General features: G+C 39.2%; 1 protein-coding gene across 5 annotated transcripts in view; it reads left to right on the top strand.

Annotated features, from left to right (window-relative positions):
• MAPRE2 (microtubule associated protein RP/EB family member 2) overlaps positions 1 to 15,096 on the top strand; it is a 137,373-nt gene that overhangs the window by 97,155 nt on the left and 25,122 nt on the right. For all 5 annotated transcript variants that reach the window (XM_015237657.3, XM_006202308.4, XM_072949020.1 and 2 more), the window contains 2 exons: positions 3,597 to 3,742; positions 6,268 to 6,481. In XM_015237657.3, the coding sequence (XP_015093143.1) occupies positions 3,597 to 3,742; positions 6,268 to 6,481 (360 nt within the window). The remainder of the gene's footprint in view (positions 1 to 3,596; positions 3,743 to 6,267; positions 6,482 to 15,096) is intronic.

The following is a 15,096-nucleotide window of genomic DNA, read 5'->3' as shown; positions in this document are numbered from 1 at the left end:
TATGGTGCACTTGCTTTGGAAAACAGTTTGGCAGTTCCTCAAAATGTTAAACACAGAGGTACTATATTTAACTCCTAGGTGTTTCCCAAGAGGAGTGAAAACGAATGCTCACACAAAATCTTGTACATGAATATTCGTAGCAGTGTTGCTCATAATAGCCCCAAAGTGAAAACAACCCAGATGTTCGTTGACTGCTGAGTGGATCAATAAAATGTGGTGTTTTCATACAATGGAGTATTACTCAGCCATAAAAAGGAATATGAAGTTCTGGTCCATGCCACAACATGGCTGAACCTTGGTTTTTTTTTGAGATTTTGCTAAATGAGTGAAACCAGACACAAAGACCATGTACGTTTATATGATTGCAAAATGTTCAGAAAAGGCAAATCCATGGGACAGAAGATAGACTAGAGGTTACCAGGGCTTGAGGAGAGGAGAGAATCTAGACTGACTGCTAATGGGTGTAGGTTTGGGTTGGGGGTAGTGAAAATTCCTCTAATTCCTAATTCTAATCTAATTCCTCTAATTGGAGGTAATCTGATTCCTCTGGAATTAGTCCTGATGGATGCATGATTCGGTGACTATATTAAAAATCACTGAACTGTATACTTTAAAAGATTGAACTTTATGGTATGTGAATTATATCTCAGAAAAGTTCTGTTATTACATAGTTAAATAAATGACTAATTTTTAAAGAATTGTTTTCTATATGCCGTGAATGACAAATTCAAGAATATAATGGGAAGAATTAAATGCATGCCAACATTTAAGAAAATTTGAGGAAAAAGAGAGGAGAAATTATTCTACAGATAATAATATAGTATTTCAGTGATAAAGAATGTGAAACTGTCATGGGGACAGACCCCTCCCACCCGCAAAAAAAAAGAAATTCAAGTCTAAAAAGCGATCTCAATTGCATGTATTAGGGAAGTCATAGATAGTAAAGAGAGTGATTCCTCAGTGGGAAAAGTACAGATTATTTATGAAATGGTGGTGTTCAACACGTAGCTAACTTTCTCAGTCCGTATTTGGGGTTGAAAATTGCAGAAAATAGTTCTGGCATGTTTAAGCAGAGACACATTTACAGAAGGGATATTGGGCAGCTCAGAGTCAGTGGGAATCCAAGTTCAGAAGATGCCAGCAACCAAGAGATGCTAAGAAGCTAGGAATAGGGCCTCCCTCAAGCCACTGGAGAGGATGGTTAGGATGCTGCCGTGCTGCTGAAGCTGTTATGGGACGTGAGATCCCACCACTGACACCATGACCAAATTCGAATGGCCCTTGTGTGTTTCAGTCACTCTGTGAAGATTCTGAGACCCAGGCAGGAGCATCCACAGGCAGAGCCTCGGTCACAGGCCTGTATCTTTACTGCTGGGGGTGGGGAAAGGGATGTCTGCCCACCTTCGTACGGTGGTGGGAGGCAGGGCCCTGTTGCATCAACTCAGAAAGGAAGGTGTCCAAATGCTGGGGAGCCAAAAATGACATTTCCACTAACATTTGGAATAGCTAAAATTAGAACCATCCTTTACATCACAGACCAAAATAAATTCTACATGGATTCAGAATGTAAATGTGAAACTTGAGACCATAAAAGTACTTAAAGAAAATGCACATGAATATTTATGTAATCTTGGTTTGGGAAAGTTGCTAAGCGTGATATAAAAATCAGAAGGCCATTAAAAATGTCAGTAGAGAATATTTAATAATCTGGAAAGGGAATCATGCTCTGTTAAATTAAAAAAAAAAAGGTATATGCTAGAATATTAACAGTGGTTTTCTCTAGATGGTGAGACCAGAGATGATTTTTCATTCCTTCCTTTGCTCCCTATTTAATTTTTTTTTTCAAAAGCTGTTTTTCCTTTTTAAATTTAGAAGGTGAGCGATTTGGTTGCTGGGTTTATAAGAATACACAGATATCAGTGTCTGCAAAATTAAATTTTATGCTAAACACTGCAAAAGTGAAAGTAACTCTTGAGAGCAGGTGATGAGACAGTTCTGTTTAGACACTCCCATCTTTAAAAAAAAAATAATATGAAGTGGCTGTTAGAATTTGTGCCGACTGGTAGCACTTCAAAAGGAGGGTCTGAATAATTGGATGACTATGAGAATGCACCCCCCACCCCAGGATCATGATGCTTCTCTTACCTCCCCCAGTGTTTTTTGTTTTGGTGTGCTTTATTTTGTCTTGTTTTTAAGAGAACCCATCTGCTTGACTGCAAAAGTACCAGTTTGTACTCAGGGTATTGGCATCTAAGGGAAGCATCGTAGATGCCAAGAGTCTGGGGGTGATATTTATTGTGGCCTGTATTTCATCAGTTTATGCTCTTCCCTACAAACAGTGAGTTGCCCCACCATTTCCTGTTCTAGCAGCCCTTACCTCCTTGATATCTTCTTCCCTCTTTTGGGTTCCTATGTCAGTCAAGGATGCTCAACATCTATTTGACATAAGGACCGAGTGGGTTCTTCGTATGTAAAGGTGGGTCGTCTGAATGGAATGAAAGATTTCTCACAGATACCACTTGATACCATAAGAAGGAGGGGAGCCCTTTATGTTCAGAAAGGCATGTCATTGGCACATTACAGAAACAGACCAAGAGGTATGAAGACGCGAAGAAGGAAAGAGACTGTTCCCAGTCTTACCACTCAATTGCTTTTCTTCCTTGTCAAAGGAAAATTATTCTGGTTTTAAGTTTCTTTTTCTAAATGCCTTTAGTCTTTACTATTAAGAAGATATGAATCAGTATGTATGATCTTTCTGGGGTTTTCTAGTTGAAATTGTCATGATGTAAGAGTTCCTCACACACATACACACACACACAAATATATATATATATGTGTATGAAAGATTTACTAATAATGTCCCTTTCCTATGACCATTTCCTTGGGGAACTCATTGAACATTTCTGTTGTTTTTATTTCTCAGTCATGAGTGGCATGGCTCTGAACTTCCATAAGTTTCAGAATCTCCATGTCTCCAGCCTTCACGTTAATATAGGAACCCCATTGCTCTGGACTGGAATTAAATTGGTATAGAACTGTTTTTGGTAATAAAAAGTTTAGTTAGTTTCACCTAAGTCATTTTGCAAGATGGATATAAAACAGCTTGGGTGGCATACGTGGTTTTTTTTTTGAGCTCCATATTTCATGAGAACTTTTGTAGTTTTCTCATGTTGACATTTTCTGCTCTTTTTCTCTTAATGTTTTAATGATTTGGAGTGGGAAGCAGCTCAATGGAAAGGAAAATGTGTTCCTTTTTTTTTCTGCTAGAAGTTAAGAAGAGTTGTTCTCACTCTGATTTCCTTGGTGTTAAAGGATGAAGTTCTGTTCATTGTTCGTGGAATCTGGTGATGCTCTGGTGAACAGTGTCAGTTCTACAGTGGTTAGGGATGGCGATGTGGCAGGAACTGCATGAAGGCACTGTCCTTGCCCTCCAGCGCCCAGCCCTGCTGGACAAGGAGGTGTAAATGCACTGAGGAGGGGAGCACACGTGGCCAGGAGGGCTGAGGGCTGAGAGCTCCCTCCTGCCCAGCAGGCAATCCTCAGCCGCACGTGGTGCAGCCACACTCAACACCATCCCTGTTCTTGTCTCTTTCCAGGAGCCGCCTACTGCCAGTTCATGGACATGCTCTTTCCAGGCTGCATCAGTTTGAAGAAAGTAAAATTTCAAGCAAAGTTGGAGCACGAGTACATTCACAACTTTAAGCTTCTGCAAGCGTCGTTTAAGCGAATGAACGTGGATAAGGTAGGAGACTAACTTCTACCTCCATGAAATGCGTTGTCTTTGCTTAAAATTGTTTTCATGCAGAAATACAAAAAATCCAAAAACGTTATCAATGGGATATATCTGGTTATCGCCACAGTAGGTTGGGTTCTGTCCATAGTATAAAGCATCAACCCTCGCTTCCCATATTTGGATGAGGTTTTTATTTAATGAGTTTTCTAAACTTGTAGCCATTGGACTAAAAACTAACAGAAATGATGAATGTTAAAATGTTGTTATTCCATATTAGCATTACAGCTGAGAAATTTTTATGTTTGCCAGATGCCACTGTGGTTCTTTGTGTGTTTTGTTTATTTGAAGAAACGGTGTATTACAGTAGAAATGGCATGGGTTTGAATCCCAGCATTATGACTTGTGCAAGTTATTTAAATTCTTTGAGTCTGAGTTTACTCATCTGTAAAATGGGACTAAAACCCCCTTCCTTGTGGTTATGAAGTTAAAGTGAGGGACTGCGTGTCAGTGTCCAATGTATACACTCAGATTCTCATTCGGTGTCTGTAAAATGTTCTTTTCCCTCCCTTGAATTTTATAATTTTGTCCTAGAATGATACAGATGGAGTTAGACTAGAGTCCTTTTTTCCCTCCATAAAGGACTATTGCTGAAGCCCATTCAGTCTCTGCATGTTTCCTGCTCTTAAAATACATAATAAATTCATAGTCTTTATTTAGGATATAGCTCTTGAAGGGGATATGTTGAAAGAAATGCATTTTGAATAGGAGAAAAGAGAAAAACCAGCAAGGGAGAAATGGAATACTTTTCTTTGCATGAATAGTAGCAATAAATAAGCCATGGAAATAAAAAAATAAATATTGGGTTATAAGAGATAGAGGTTAAAGGAAAAGAGAGGTGTGCTGAACTGTATATATTTTTTTAATTTAATGCAATTAATATCTTCCTAAACCAAAGCATTCTTATCAAAATATTAAGAAACTCTTGGCTGCTCACTTTCTCAGGATTTTTATTTCGAAACATGTGTTCTCTTTAACATTTTAACCTTTTGATCCTTTTCAACTTTATGTCCTCTGCTGTGGTTAATTTCCAGTCGGCTCCTTCCTTATTTATCCAGAACCAGCGCTGTGTAGGTTCCCTTTGCTTAAGAGCCACATCACTTCTCTGTATGTTTCTATATCATTTCTCTATACACGCTTCTACATCAAAAAGGAAAGAAACATCCATTCGTAAGTTTACTGATAGAACTTGCTGTGTAACCAAGTCGGGGGCTCCATATCTCCATAGAAGTATGCACACAGGGAGTGGGTTAGCCATTGTTAGAAATGTTGAAGATAAAAGTCTGGTACTGGAGGGACACTGACCTTGGTGACCTTTGTTGGCCTCCCTAGCTTAATATGCGATAATTCTACCCAAAGGTCCTGGTATAGAGAAAGTGGTCCCCGTTCATGTTTGTTATAGCCTGTGACAGCACATGGGAAGCTTCTGGGCAGATGATTTTCTTGTCATTTAAGATTTTGAACTTAGGACCCTGGAACTTTCCTTTTGATAGGGGATGCAAAATGAAGTCAGCAGAAGGAAGTGCCTGCTTTGATCGGCTAACGTAGCATCCTCATCTAAAACTGTTTACAAACCTTCACGTTTGGCAGAAGGCAGAGTATAGCGGCATGTGAATCAAGGGGCCGTCTGCTCTAAGAAGGCGCTTTCTAAAACAGTATCAGCAGAAACCAAACTTGCAAATCAGAAAACATGAAAATATTTAGTACGATGAAAAGACCTCTAAAGGGAACGCTGATTGGCTCTTTAGGTTGCCAGGAGGAAAGGTTACGAGATTCTCGACTCAGAAGTTGATGCCCAGCGCGCCCTCCACCTGAATGCCTTCTGTGACTCCCCTAATCAGACTCCGTTTCCCTTCCTCCACACCCCACGGCACACCAGCTTGCTCCTGTGCAGCCCGTGAGCTGCCGGGCCCTGTGTTGTGGTTAGGTGTTTTTATGCTGATCTCTACATTATAAAAAAGCCCATTTTGTTTCATATGAACCATTAGATTAGTATGTGTTTGCGCTGGTTTCAAGTCTTTATTCATTCACACTCTCTAGCGGCTACAGTCCTTTTAAGAGCTTATCCCAGCGTAACTGGACAGAATGTTACAAAGAAATAAGGAAAACCCATCAGTCTTGAAACAGCACGGCATCCCAGATCCATGTTTTTAAGGGAGGGTGCTTTGGCAATAAACATTCTATGAAAAAAAAATTCTATGAAGAGGGTCAGCCTCCCTCTTGACAGCTGAGGGTATTACTTGCTTTGTATTAAAAGTATTAAATAGTCTAAGAGAACCAACTACAATGTTTTAATTTAATTTTTCTGTTATACTGAAAAATACATGAATTCTAGAATACCCTGGCTAAGATGCTGGGGGAGAGGCCAGGCGTCGTGAACTACAGACACGCAGGAAGTAGATTTGGGGAGCGCTTCAGTGGTGTTAAAGGCAAACACACCTGGGGATGGTGCCTCACACGCTGCTTTTACATCGCAGGTAATTCCAGTGGAGAAGCTAGTGAAAGGGCGCTTCCAGGACAACCTGGATTTTATTCAGTGGTTTAAGAAGTTCTACGATGCTAACTACGACGGGAAGGAGTATGACCCCGTAGAAGCACGACAAGGGCAAGATGCAATTCCTCCTCCCGACCCCGGCGAACAGATCTTCAACCTGCCCAAGAAGTCTCACCACGCAAACTCCCCCACCGCAGGTGCGTGAAATCCTCGAGTCACTGTCATTGTAGAAAATGGCTCAGGCCCTCCTGTGTTTTACTGTGTTTGATGGATTCTTCCCAGCAGTCAGCACTGTAAAGCCTCTGGACGATTTTTATTGTTGTCTGTCTGACCACATTTATCTTCTCAGCAGTGACCCATCTGTTAAAAGTCTAATGATCAGGATTTAAACTGTTAAAAAGGTAGAGCAGTCCACTTTATATCATATATGAAGCTGTATGTTAAAATAATACTTGAGGGATAGATTTCTTTTTGTACTTTTTTCTGACAAATTTCAAGTAGTCTGCTGAAATTCCAAGCAAAATATTTTTACTGCTTGATGGCTGGCAGTACAGAGTAGAATATGAACCGATTTACACTCTTAAATAGGGATCATCATCTGTAATCCTTCGAAGGAAATTCAGGAAATATCCATCCGGTCTCCTGTACAGGCAGTGCCAATTTTTTCTGGGACAACATTCAGCAGGACCTCACTTATCCAATTTCGTCCAAAGGTTACATCATTGGGGATAAATACCAAAAACTTACGAAAAAATTTTTTAACTATTTTGGATAAAAATCTTTCTGAAATATAAACGTTCTTGCCATAAAAAACAGACTTTACCAATTAGAATGTGTTCTTGTAAAATGAGGGTCATTATTATAAACACCAGCTGTGGTACTGGACAGTTAAAACAGTGAAATCCTTGGAAACCGTTTGTTTCTGTTCTAAAAACCAGTGTTCCATGCTTGTTAAATTAATAACCTTAGTTGTGTAAATAATACCAATTCCTTATGTATGCCCAACCTCCGGTAAGAATGATTAGAAATGGTTATTACAGGACTAATACTGAACAGTGCGTACATGCGTCTGGAACTCGAAGTGTCGGTGGGAGGTCAGCATTTGGGAGTCTTCCATATCCAGGTGATTGAGGCTGGAAGCGAGTTCTGAGTGGGAAGACAGAGTCTCTGAGGAGCTCGAACGTTTACTATTTGGGCAGAAAAGGAAGGACTCGCCTAGGAGCAAGGAAGATGCCAGAAAGATGCAAAGACATGCAGGAGTGATGTATCAGGGAATCGAGAGGAATGGAGCAGAACGGTCCACAGTTAAATCTGCTGAGAAGTCAAGAAAAAGGAGGGCTGGAAGAGTCCTTTGGATTTTTCAACTTGGGGGTCACTCAGTGGAATGATGGGGCCAAGAGTGGGTTGAGGAATGGGAGGAAGGAGATTGAGACAGCTTCAAAATACGACTCTGAAGCCATAGGATAAATAAGCTTCAGTGAAACAGACTCAGCACAGTTCTTTGGGAACACATACATTTAAGAGGCAAGAGGGGAAAAGAGGAAGCTTAGAAGGAACATCAGGGAAAAAATCAGGAAAGTTCAACATCAGAGAACAAACAGTAGGGCATTTCTAGAAAAGAGGAATCACCAACAGCACCGAATAGTAATTGTTGGGGGGGATCAAACAGGAAAATTGGCCAAAGAAACCTGCCTCCTGGGAGGTGACGGCTAGTCCTTTAGAGAACGGGTCTGTTGAACGGCACACCTAGACTGCAGCGGCTTAACCAGGGCAGACACGGCAGATGCGAAAGGGACATGGGAGAGGAGATTCACCTTCAACCAATCAGTCAGGAAAAAAGGGGAGGAAAATAAAAAGGTTCTGTCCATGTCGGGAAGAAGCCGACAGCAGCTCCAGGCAGTAAGGCTGGGAGGAGAATGGGCTTGTCCTTGACTGGATTTTGTTTGCTTTTAGGATGAGGCACCATATGCAGGTTTGGAAGATGGGAAGACAGGTCCCTGAGAAAGGAATCATTGAAAATAGGGAAAGGGAGGGGAAAACTGGTGGAGCCTGACCCTGAAGCTGGAGAGGAGACAGGGTCAAAGGCATGGGGAGAGGGGGAGAGAGGAAAGGGACTGCTGACTGCTTTGGCACAGAAGTGCGGGGAAGAGGTTGGGTAAAAATTAAGCCACGAGGAGTCTGGGGAACAAAAATGTATGGCAGTTCAAATTGGCCTTCAACTTTTGTCAGAAACTGTCATTATTCTCAGACTAGGACAGAGAGGAGGGGCGGTGTGTTTCTCCCAGGCTGGGGAGTCGGTGGTCAGATGAGTGGGAGGACCGGAGGATGAGAAAACCAAGGGTGGCTGGCACCTCTCCCCTGAAGGTCTGTTTCCATAGCCCTTAATGATGTACGGACTGATCTGGAAACCCAGCTGCCCCCTTTTCAAGGTTTCTGCAGTGGAATCGCACAGGCCTCAGAACAGCTTTCTTCCATAGTCATAACGTGTCCTTAAATCAGCACCGACAATTCTGCTCCCCCAAACTGAACGGTCATCACACCGCCTTGGCCTCGTGTTCCAGGAATTCCCTCATCTGTCTTTCACAGAAGCCACAGAGAAACTTGTGCCATTTTGATAGAATGTCTGTGAACCCGGATGAGAAATATATTGTTTCCAGAGCTTAACCTCTCGGGTGACAAAGCTCAGGAAACACATTAAAGTCAGCAGATGATAAATTTGGGTTTTAATGCTCCGGAAGGCAGTATTCCTAAGGCTTGTGTTCCTGGTCTTGATCACGTTTGCTTCATTGGTCGTCATCAAGGAGAAGGGATATTTTCAGGAGTCAAACCGGCCATACCCTTTTGTATGAAATACGTTCTGACTTGTGAACATTGTGGGACAGTAAAACTGTGCTGTGAAAAAAGTTATAGGAAGGTATACATCACATGTAGAACATTGTTTTAAAAGCTATAATAGGAGAAAGCTCCTATAAATATACAGTGAGACTTCATTTTTTTCTAGAGGTCATGTATCTAACACTTGGGAATACAGCCAAGAGAATGTAAACCAAAATGTCATCTGAAAGTCAGAACAGGTGTAAAATCTGTGCTATAAAATTCATGCACTGTATTCTTGACATGAGGAAGAGTTCCTAGAATTCTTATCCAAAATCTATTTGCTCTTTCTTATTTATTTATTTATTTTATTTAATTCATATTTTGGTTTTTTTTAATTGCTGTCTTGTATACATTATAATACATTTATAATTATATACATTGTATGTCTGACATACATTGTTAGTTTCAGCTGTGCAACATAGTGATTTGGCGTTTCCTTTTTTAACAGAAGTATAGTTGATTTATAATATGTTCATTTCTGGTGTACAGAATAGTGATTCAGTTGTGTGTGTGTATTTATATTCCTTTTCATATTCTTTTTCATTATAGGCTATTACAAGGTATTGAATATAGTTCCCTGTGCTAAACAGTAGGACCTTGTTGTTTATCTATTTTATATATAGTAGTTAGTATCTGCAAATCTCAAATTCCCAGTTTATCCCTTCCCACCCCTTCTTCCTCCCTGGTAAACATAAGTTTGTTTACTATGTCTGTGAGTCTGTTTCTGTTTTGTAAATAAGTTCATTTGTGTCTTTTCTTTTTTTTTTTTTTTTTAGATTCCACATGTAAGTGATAACATGTGGTATTTTTCTTTCTCTTTCTGGCTTACTTCACTTAGTATGACAATCTCCAGGTCCACCCATGTTGTTGCAAATGGCATTATTTCATTCTTTTTTTTTTTTAATGGCTAAGTAACATTCCATTTTGTATAACTACACCGCATCTTCTTTATCCAGTCATCTGTCGACGGACATTTAGGTTCCTTCCACGTCTTGGCTATTGTAAATAGTGCTGCTGTGAACATGGGGGTGCATGTATCTTTTCAAGTCAGAGTTCCCTCTGATACATGCCCAGGAGTTGGATTGCTGGATCATGGATTCAGCACTTCTATACATTGCGAAACCATCACAGTAAGTCTAGTTACCACCAGCACCTTACAGAGTTAATACAGTACTATTTAGTATATTCCCCCTGCTGTACTTTACATCCCCGTGACTAATTTGTTTTAACTGGAAATTTGTACTTCTTGATCCCCTTTATTTGCTCTTTCTTAATTTGGACATAATTATAACAAACATGGGGATATCGTTTCTCAGCACATACCCTGTTATGGAAAGGAATACACTGATAGCAATAAAAAGTATGAGCATCAGTAAAAGAAGAGCCCAAAAAACTTATCAAAACCTCATATAAATAGCCCAGCGGCCTGAGCTCTTTATTATTATTGAAGCAAATGGCTCTGTGCCTCTCAGTAGCCGTCAGGATCTGTGTGACACTGGCATGTACTAATTAATACACTCAGAGTTACCTTCTGATTATTTTTTTCTTCAATTTACTGTTTTTAATCATCTCCCCCATGAACTATTTTTTAGTCTCTAAACTGGCCTTTCCACCTCTGGTCTGAACCATTTGAGGTGATGCTTATCATATGTAAGTCTGACTTTGTTCATTCAAAATTTGACACATTAAAGTGCCTCAGGAGGCGAGAGCCAGCTCTGTGGGAGCCTCACGCATCTCCGTCACTGATCTCACTGTAACATGCAGGCTCATTTCTGTCTCCACCTCTGAGCCTTGGGCATCTCTTAGCGGCATTGGTAGAAACAAGCAATGACTGGTATAATCGAAAACAGAAGATGGTCTTGTAATCATTTTTCTCATTTTAGCTTTGGAATATTTGGTTCATTTTGCGTGGCTTGATCTCTCTCCAAGTATTGCCTTAAGCTACTATTAAACCTAATTTGCATGTCCTGTCTCTAATTCATGAAGAGCGGTCCGTGGGAGCCCCAGAGCACGCTGTGGCCATGTTAGGGTGGAAAAAGTGATCGTGGGACGGATTATCCACAGTGATCATTAAGAAAGGACTGTCTACATGGGCAAGAAAAGAATTGTGTTTTTACATCATACAGACTCCTTATATCTAGCCATGCACTGTAGGTTATTTGCTTGTGTGTAAAATAGATGCGCTCCACATGCTTGGTGAGAACATGCTAGATTTTCCTGCCATTTCAGTCTGGATACAAGATATTTTTCTGTGAATTCAGAGACGCCATGGAGCCCACTGGTGCTTGTGTGTATTTGGGTGACTTAGCTGGGCTGTAATAAGCTCCACAGAGAGCAGAGGCTGTCGCTAAGGGTGGGTGGCTGCTGGGTGAGTCTTTATCTACATTCTGAGAAGTTGCGTCTTGAATTGCTTTTGCTCTACCAACAAGTAGCATGTGGGAAAATACACATTTTCATAATGACATGTACATTTAGGTGCATTTATCATCGTGAGTCATGATGATTGTGAATTTATTGCTATGAGCCATACCTGTGACTCGAGGTGGCTGTCGGGAGGGATGAGTTTAGATGTGTGTGCATTTACCAAACTTAAAAGGAAATTTGAAGTTGCAGTTCCTATAGCAACCGAAGCTTAGACATGTTGCAAACCCACATATATTAATGTATTTAAGTCAAACTCCCATCTACAAATATAGTGTGATGGATTTAGAGTTGCTATGGAAATTGATTTTGAGCTTTTCCTTTTCCTTAGGGACTTCAGCATTCTAGCCTCAAAATAAGATTAATAGAAATACTAGAAAAACGATTTCAAAAAGGCAGCAACCTAAGAAGTAGAAGAGAATGGAGTATTTATTTGAATGATCACAATTAAATTCGTAAATGTAGATTTAAATAAACCCTAACAGTGTTTTTCCAAAGTTGTATTCTATATTTGAATACTGCCAATTATTTTCAATTTGGAGTTCTCTAAGGCTGTGCGTATAACCTTAACAAGGTGACCACATTTATTGATTTTATTTGTTTAGCAGTGTTTACATATTTGTTGAGAACGTGTAAAGTAAGCATCGCCTGTCACCTCTGGGGAAAGAAGAGTTCCTTTAACTTTCCCCAAAAGTTTGCTTTTAGGAGAAGCAGTGAAATTTAACAGTTTATGGTGGGTGTTTTTTTTTTTAATCCTTGTTCCGATCTTGATTTAATAGCCCAGAATGTGGTCTGTCTTGGTCAGTGTCACTTGAAAAGAATATGCATTCTGCAGCTGTTGGTTGTATGGTGTTTTAGAAATATCAGTTAGATCAAGGTCGTGGATGGTGTTATTCAGATCACCTATGGTTTTACTGATTTTTGTTGTTGTTATCTCATTCTAACAATTGCTGCAAAGAGTGTTAACACTGATTGTGGAATTACCTGTTTCTCTGTAAGGGAAGAAACTTGAGATTCTCTCGATTTTTGTCTCCTGTATTTAGGGTTCTGTTAGGTGCATACATATTTATGATTGTTGACTCATCCTGATGAATTGACCTTTGTATTTTTTGAGGTTCCCTCTTGATCTTTGGTAATACTCTTTGTCTTGATGTGTGTTTTATCGGATTTTAATACAGCCACTCCAGCTTTCCTACGCTTATTGTTTGCATGGTATATCGTTCTCCATGATAGGTAAATTTCCACCTATCTTTGTCTTTATATTTAAAATGTGTCTCTTAGAAACAGCATGTAATTGGGCCTTACATTTTTATTCATTCTGATAATCTCTGGACATTGGAGTGTCCAATCTGCTGTTAATATAAGTTCTGATTTGGTGGGATTTAGATCTACCATATTATCATTTGTTTTCTGCTTATCTCCTCTGTTTTGTGTTTCCCTGTTTACCTTTTCCTGTTGTCTTCTGAATTTTTTAAATATTTTTAAAATTTTTATCTTAATTTATTGCTTTTTAACTGTACCTCTTTGCATTAACTTTTTTAGTGATTGCTCCAGAGAGTACCATATATACTCTCATCTTTTCATAGTGTACTTAATATTACACCACTTCATGTAAAATGTGAAACCCTGGCAACCCTTCCCTCCACTGTCCTTTGTTATAACTGTCGTATGTATTATATTATAAACATATATACATTATAAACCCCACAGGACAGTGTTATAACTTTTGTTTTAAACCAGCACTGTCTAATATGATGGCTTTTGAGCACTTGAAATGTGCTTATTTTGCATTGAAATGTGCTGTATAAAATGCATGCTGAATTTAGAAGACTTAGTGTAGGGAAAAAAACATAAAACTAGTTACTAGTTTTTGTATTGGTTACATGTAAAAATTATAATTTGCCTATATTAATTTGCATATATTAAAATTAATATCTTAAGATTTTTTTATGTGGTTACTAGAAAATGTTGACTTAACATGGTTCCCATTACATTTCTGTTAGGCACTACTGCTTTAAATAGTCATAATTTTTTTTAAAAATTAAGAGGAAAAAATGTTTATTTTTCACATTTTTACCATTTCCAGTGTTCTTCATTCATTCCTGACTATCTGAGTTCCCTACTAATTTCATTTCTCTTCAAACTGAAGAACTTTGTTTAGCATTTGTTGTAGAGCAGGTGCAATGGCAACAAATTCTTTTAGTTTTCCTTTTTCTGTAAATATCTTTTTTCACCTTCATTCTTTTTTTTTTTTAATTGAAGTATCATCAGTTACAATATGTCAATTTCTGGTGTACAGCAGCAGACACAGCACAGTGTCCCAGTCATGCATATACATACATATATTTGTTTTCACATTCTTTTTCACTAAAGGTTATTACAAGATAATAGTTCCCTGTTCATCTTCATTCTTGATGACTATTTCCCTAGATAAAGAATTCAGACTGATCTTTTAGTCCTCCCTCCCTCCCTTTAAAGATGTTGTTCCACTAACTGTGGTCTCCAAAGATAAGAAATGCATGCTCATTCTAGTCATCCTTCCTCTGTACACAATATGTCATTTTTCTCTGGGAGCAGCCAAGATTGTCGTTATCTTTGGGTTTCAGCAGTGTGGCTGTGATGTGCCTAATCATGGTTCTCTTTGAATTTATCTTGTTTTGGAGCCCATTAAGCTTCTTGAATCTGTAAGTTTATGTCTTTCACCATATTTGGGAGGTTTTCAGATATTTAAAAACATTTTTTTCAGCTCCATTCTCTCTCTCCTATTTTTCCATATGTTGGAGGTTTGGAAGTTACCCCACAGGTCCCTGAGGCTCACTTCATTTTTTTCCAGTGTTCTCTCTCTTCTTTAGATGGTTTCTATTAATGTATCTTCAAGTTTACCCTCTTTTTCTTCTGTCACCTCCAGTCTACTATTGAGCATGAAAAAAATTCAACTGTTGTATTTCTTCAGCTGTAATTTTTCTTATTTTTTTCTTTCTGTGTTGAGATTGCCTACCTTTCATTTATTATGAGGATACTGAACCGTTCATGAAGCTGCTGCACAGTTCTTGTCTGCTGATTCCACCATTCTGACCATCTCACAGTTAGCATCTGTTGATTATCTTTTCCTTGTTTCCTGGCTCTTCATATGTTGAATAATTTTGGATTGTGTCCAAACATTGTGATATTATGTTGTGGAGACTCTGGATTTTGTGGTATTGCTCTGATGAGTGTTGATGTTTTTGATTTAACACGGACTTAACTCAATTAGAGTCCAAGTTGAAAAGTACTGAAGACATTAAATGTCTCTCAAGGGATCTTAACCTTGACCTCAGGCCTGTGCCTTTATACAGGACCTCCTTTTCCTTATAACTGCCAAGATGCAAGTCTTCATTGACCTTTGAGAAACTCCACCCTTTAAACACAAATATTGCTCTCATCTCAGAGCCATCATTTACTCCAAGACATGTCTGCTCTTCAGACTAGAACAGTCCATAATGGCATTTGACCTTCTAGAACCCAGTAGGGGGTA

The sequence above is a fragment of the Vicugna pacos genome, chromosome 24 (genome assembly GCF_048564905.1).
Source record: "Vicugna pacos chromosome 24, VicPac4, whole genome shotgun sequence".
In the NCBI taxonomy this organism is placed as follows: Eukaryota; Metazoa; Chordata; class Mammalia; order Artiodactyla; family Camelidae; genus Vicugna; species Vicugna pacos.
This window is presented reverse-complemented; position numbering and strand designations above follow the sequence as displayed.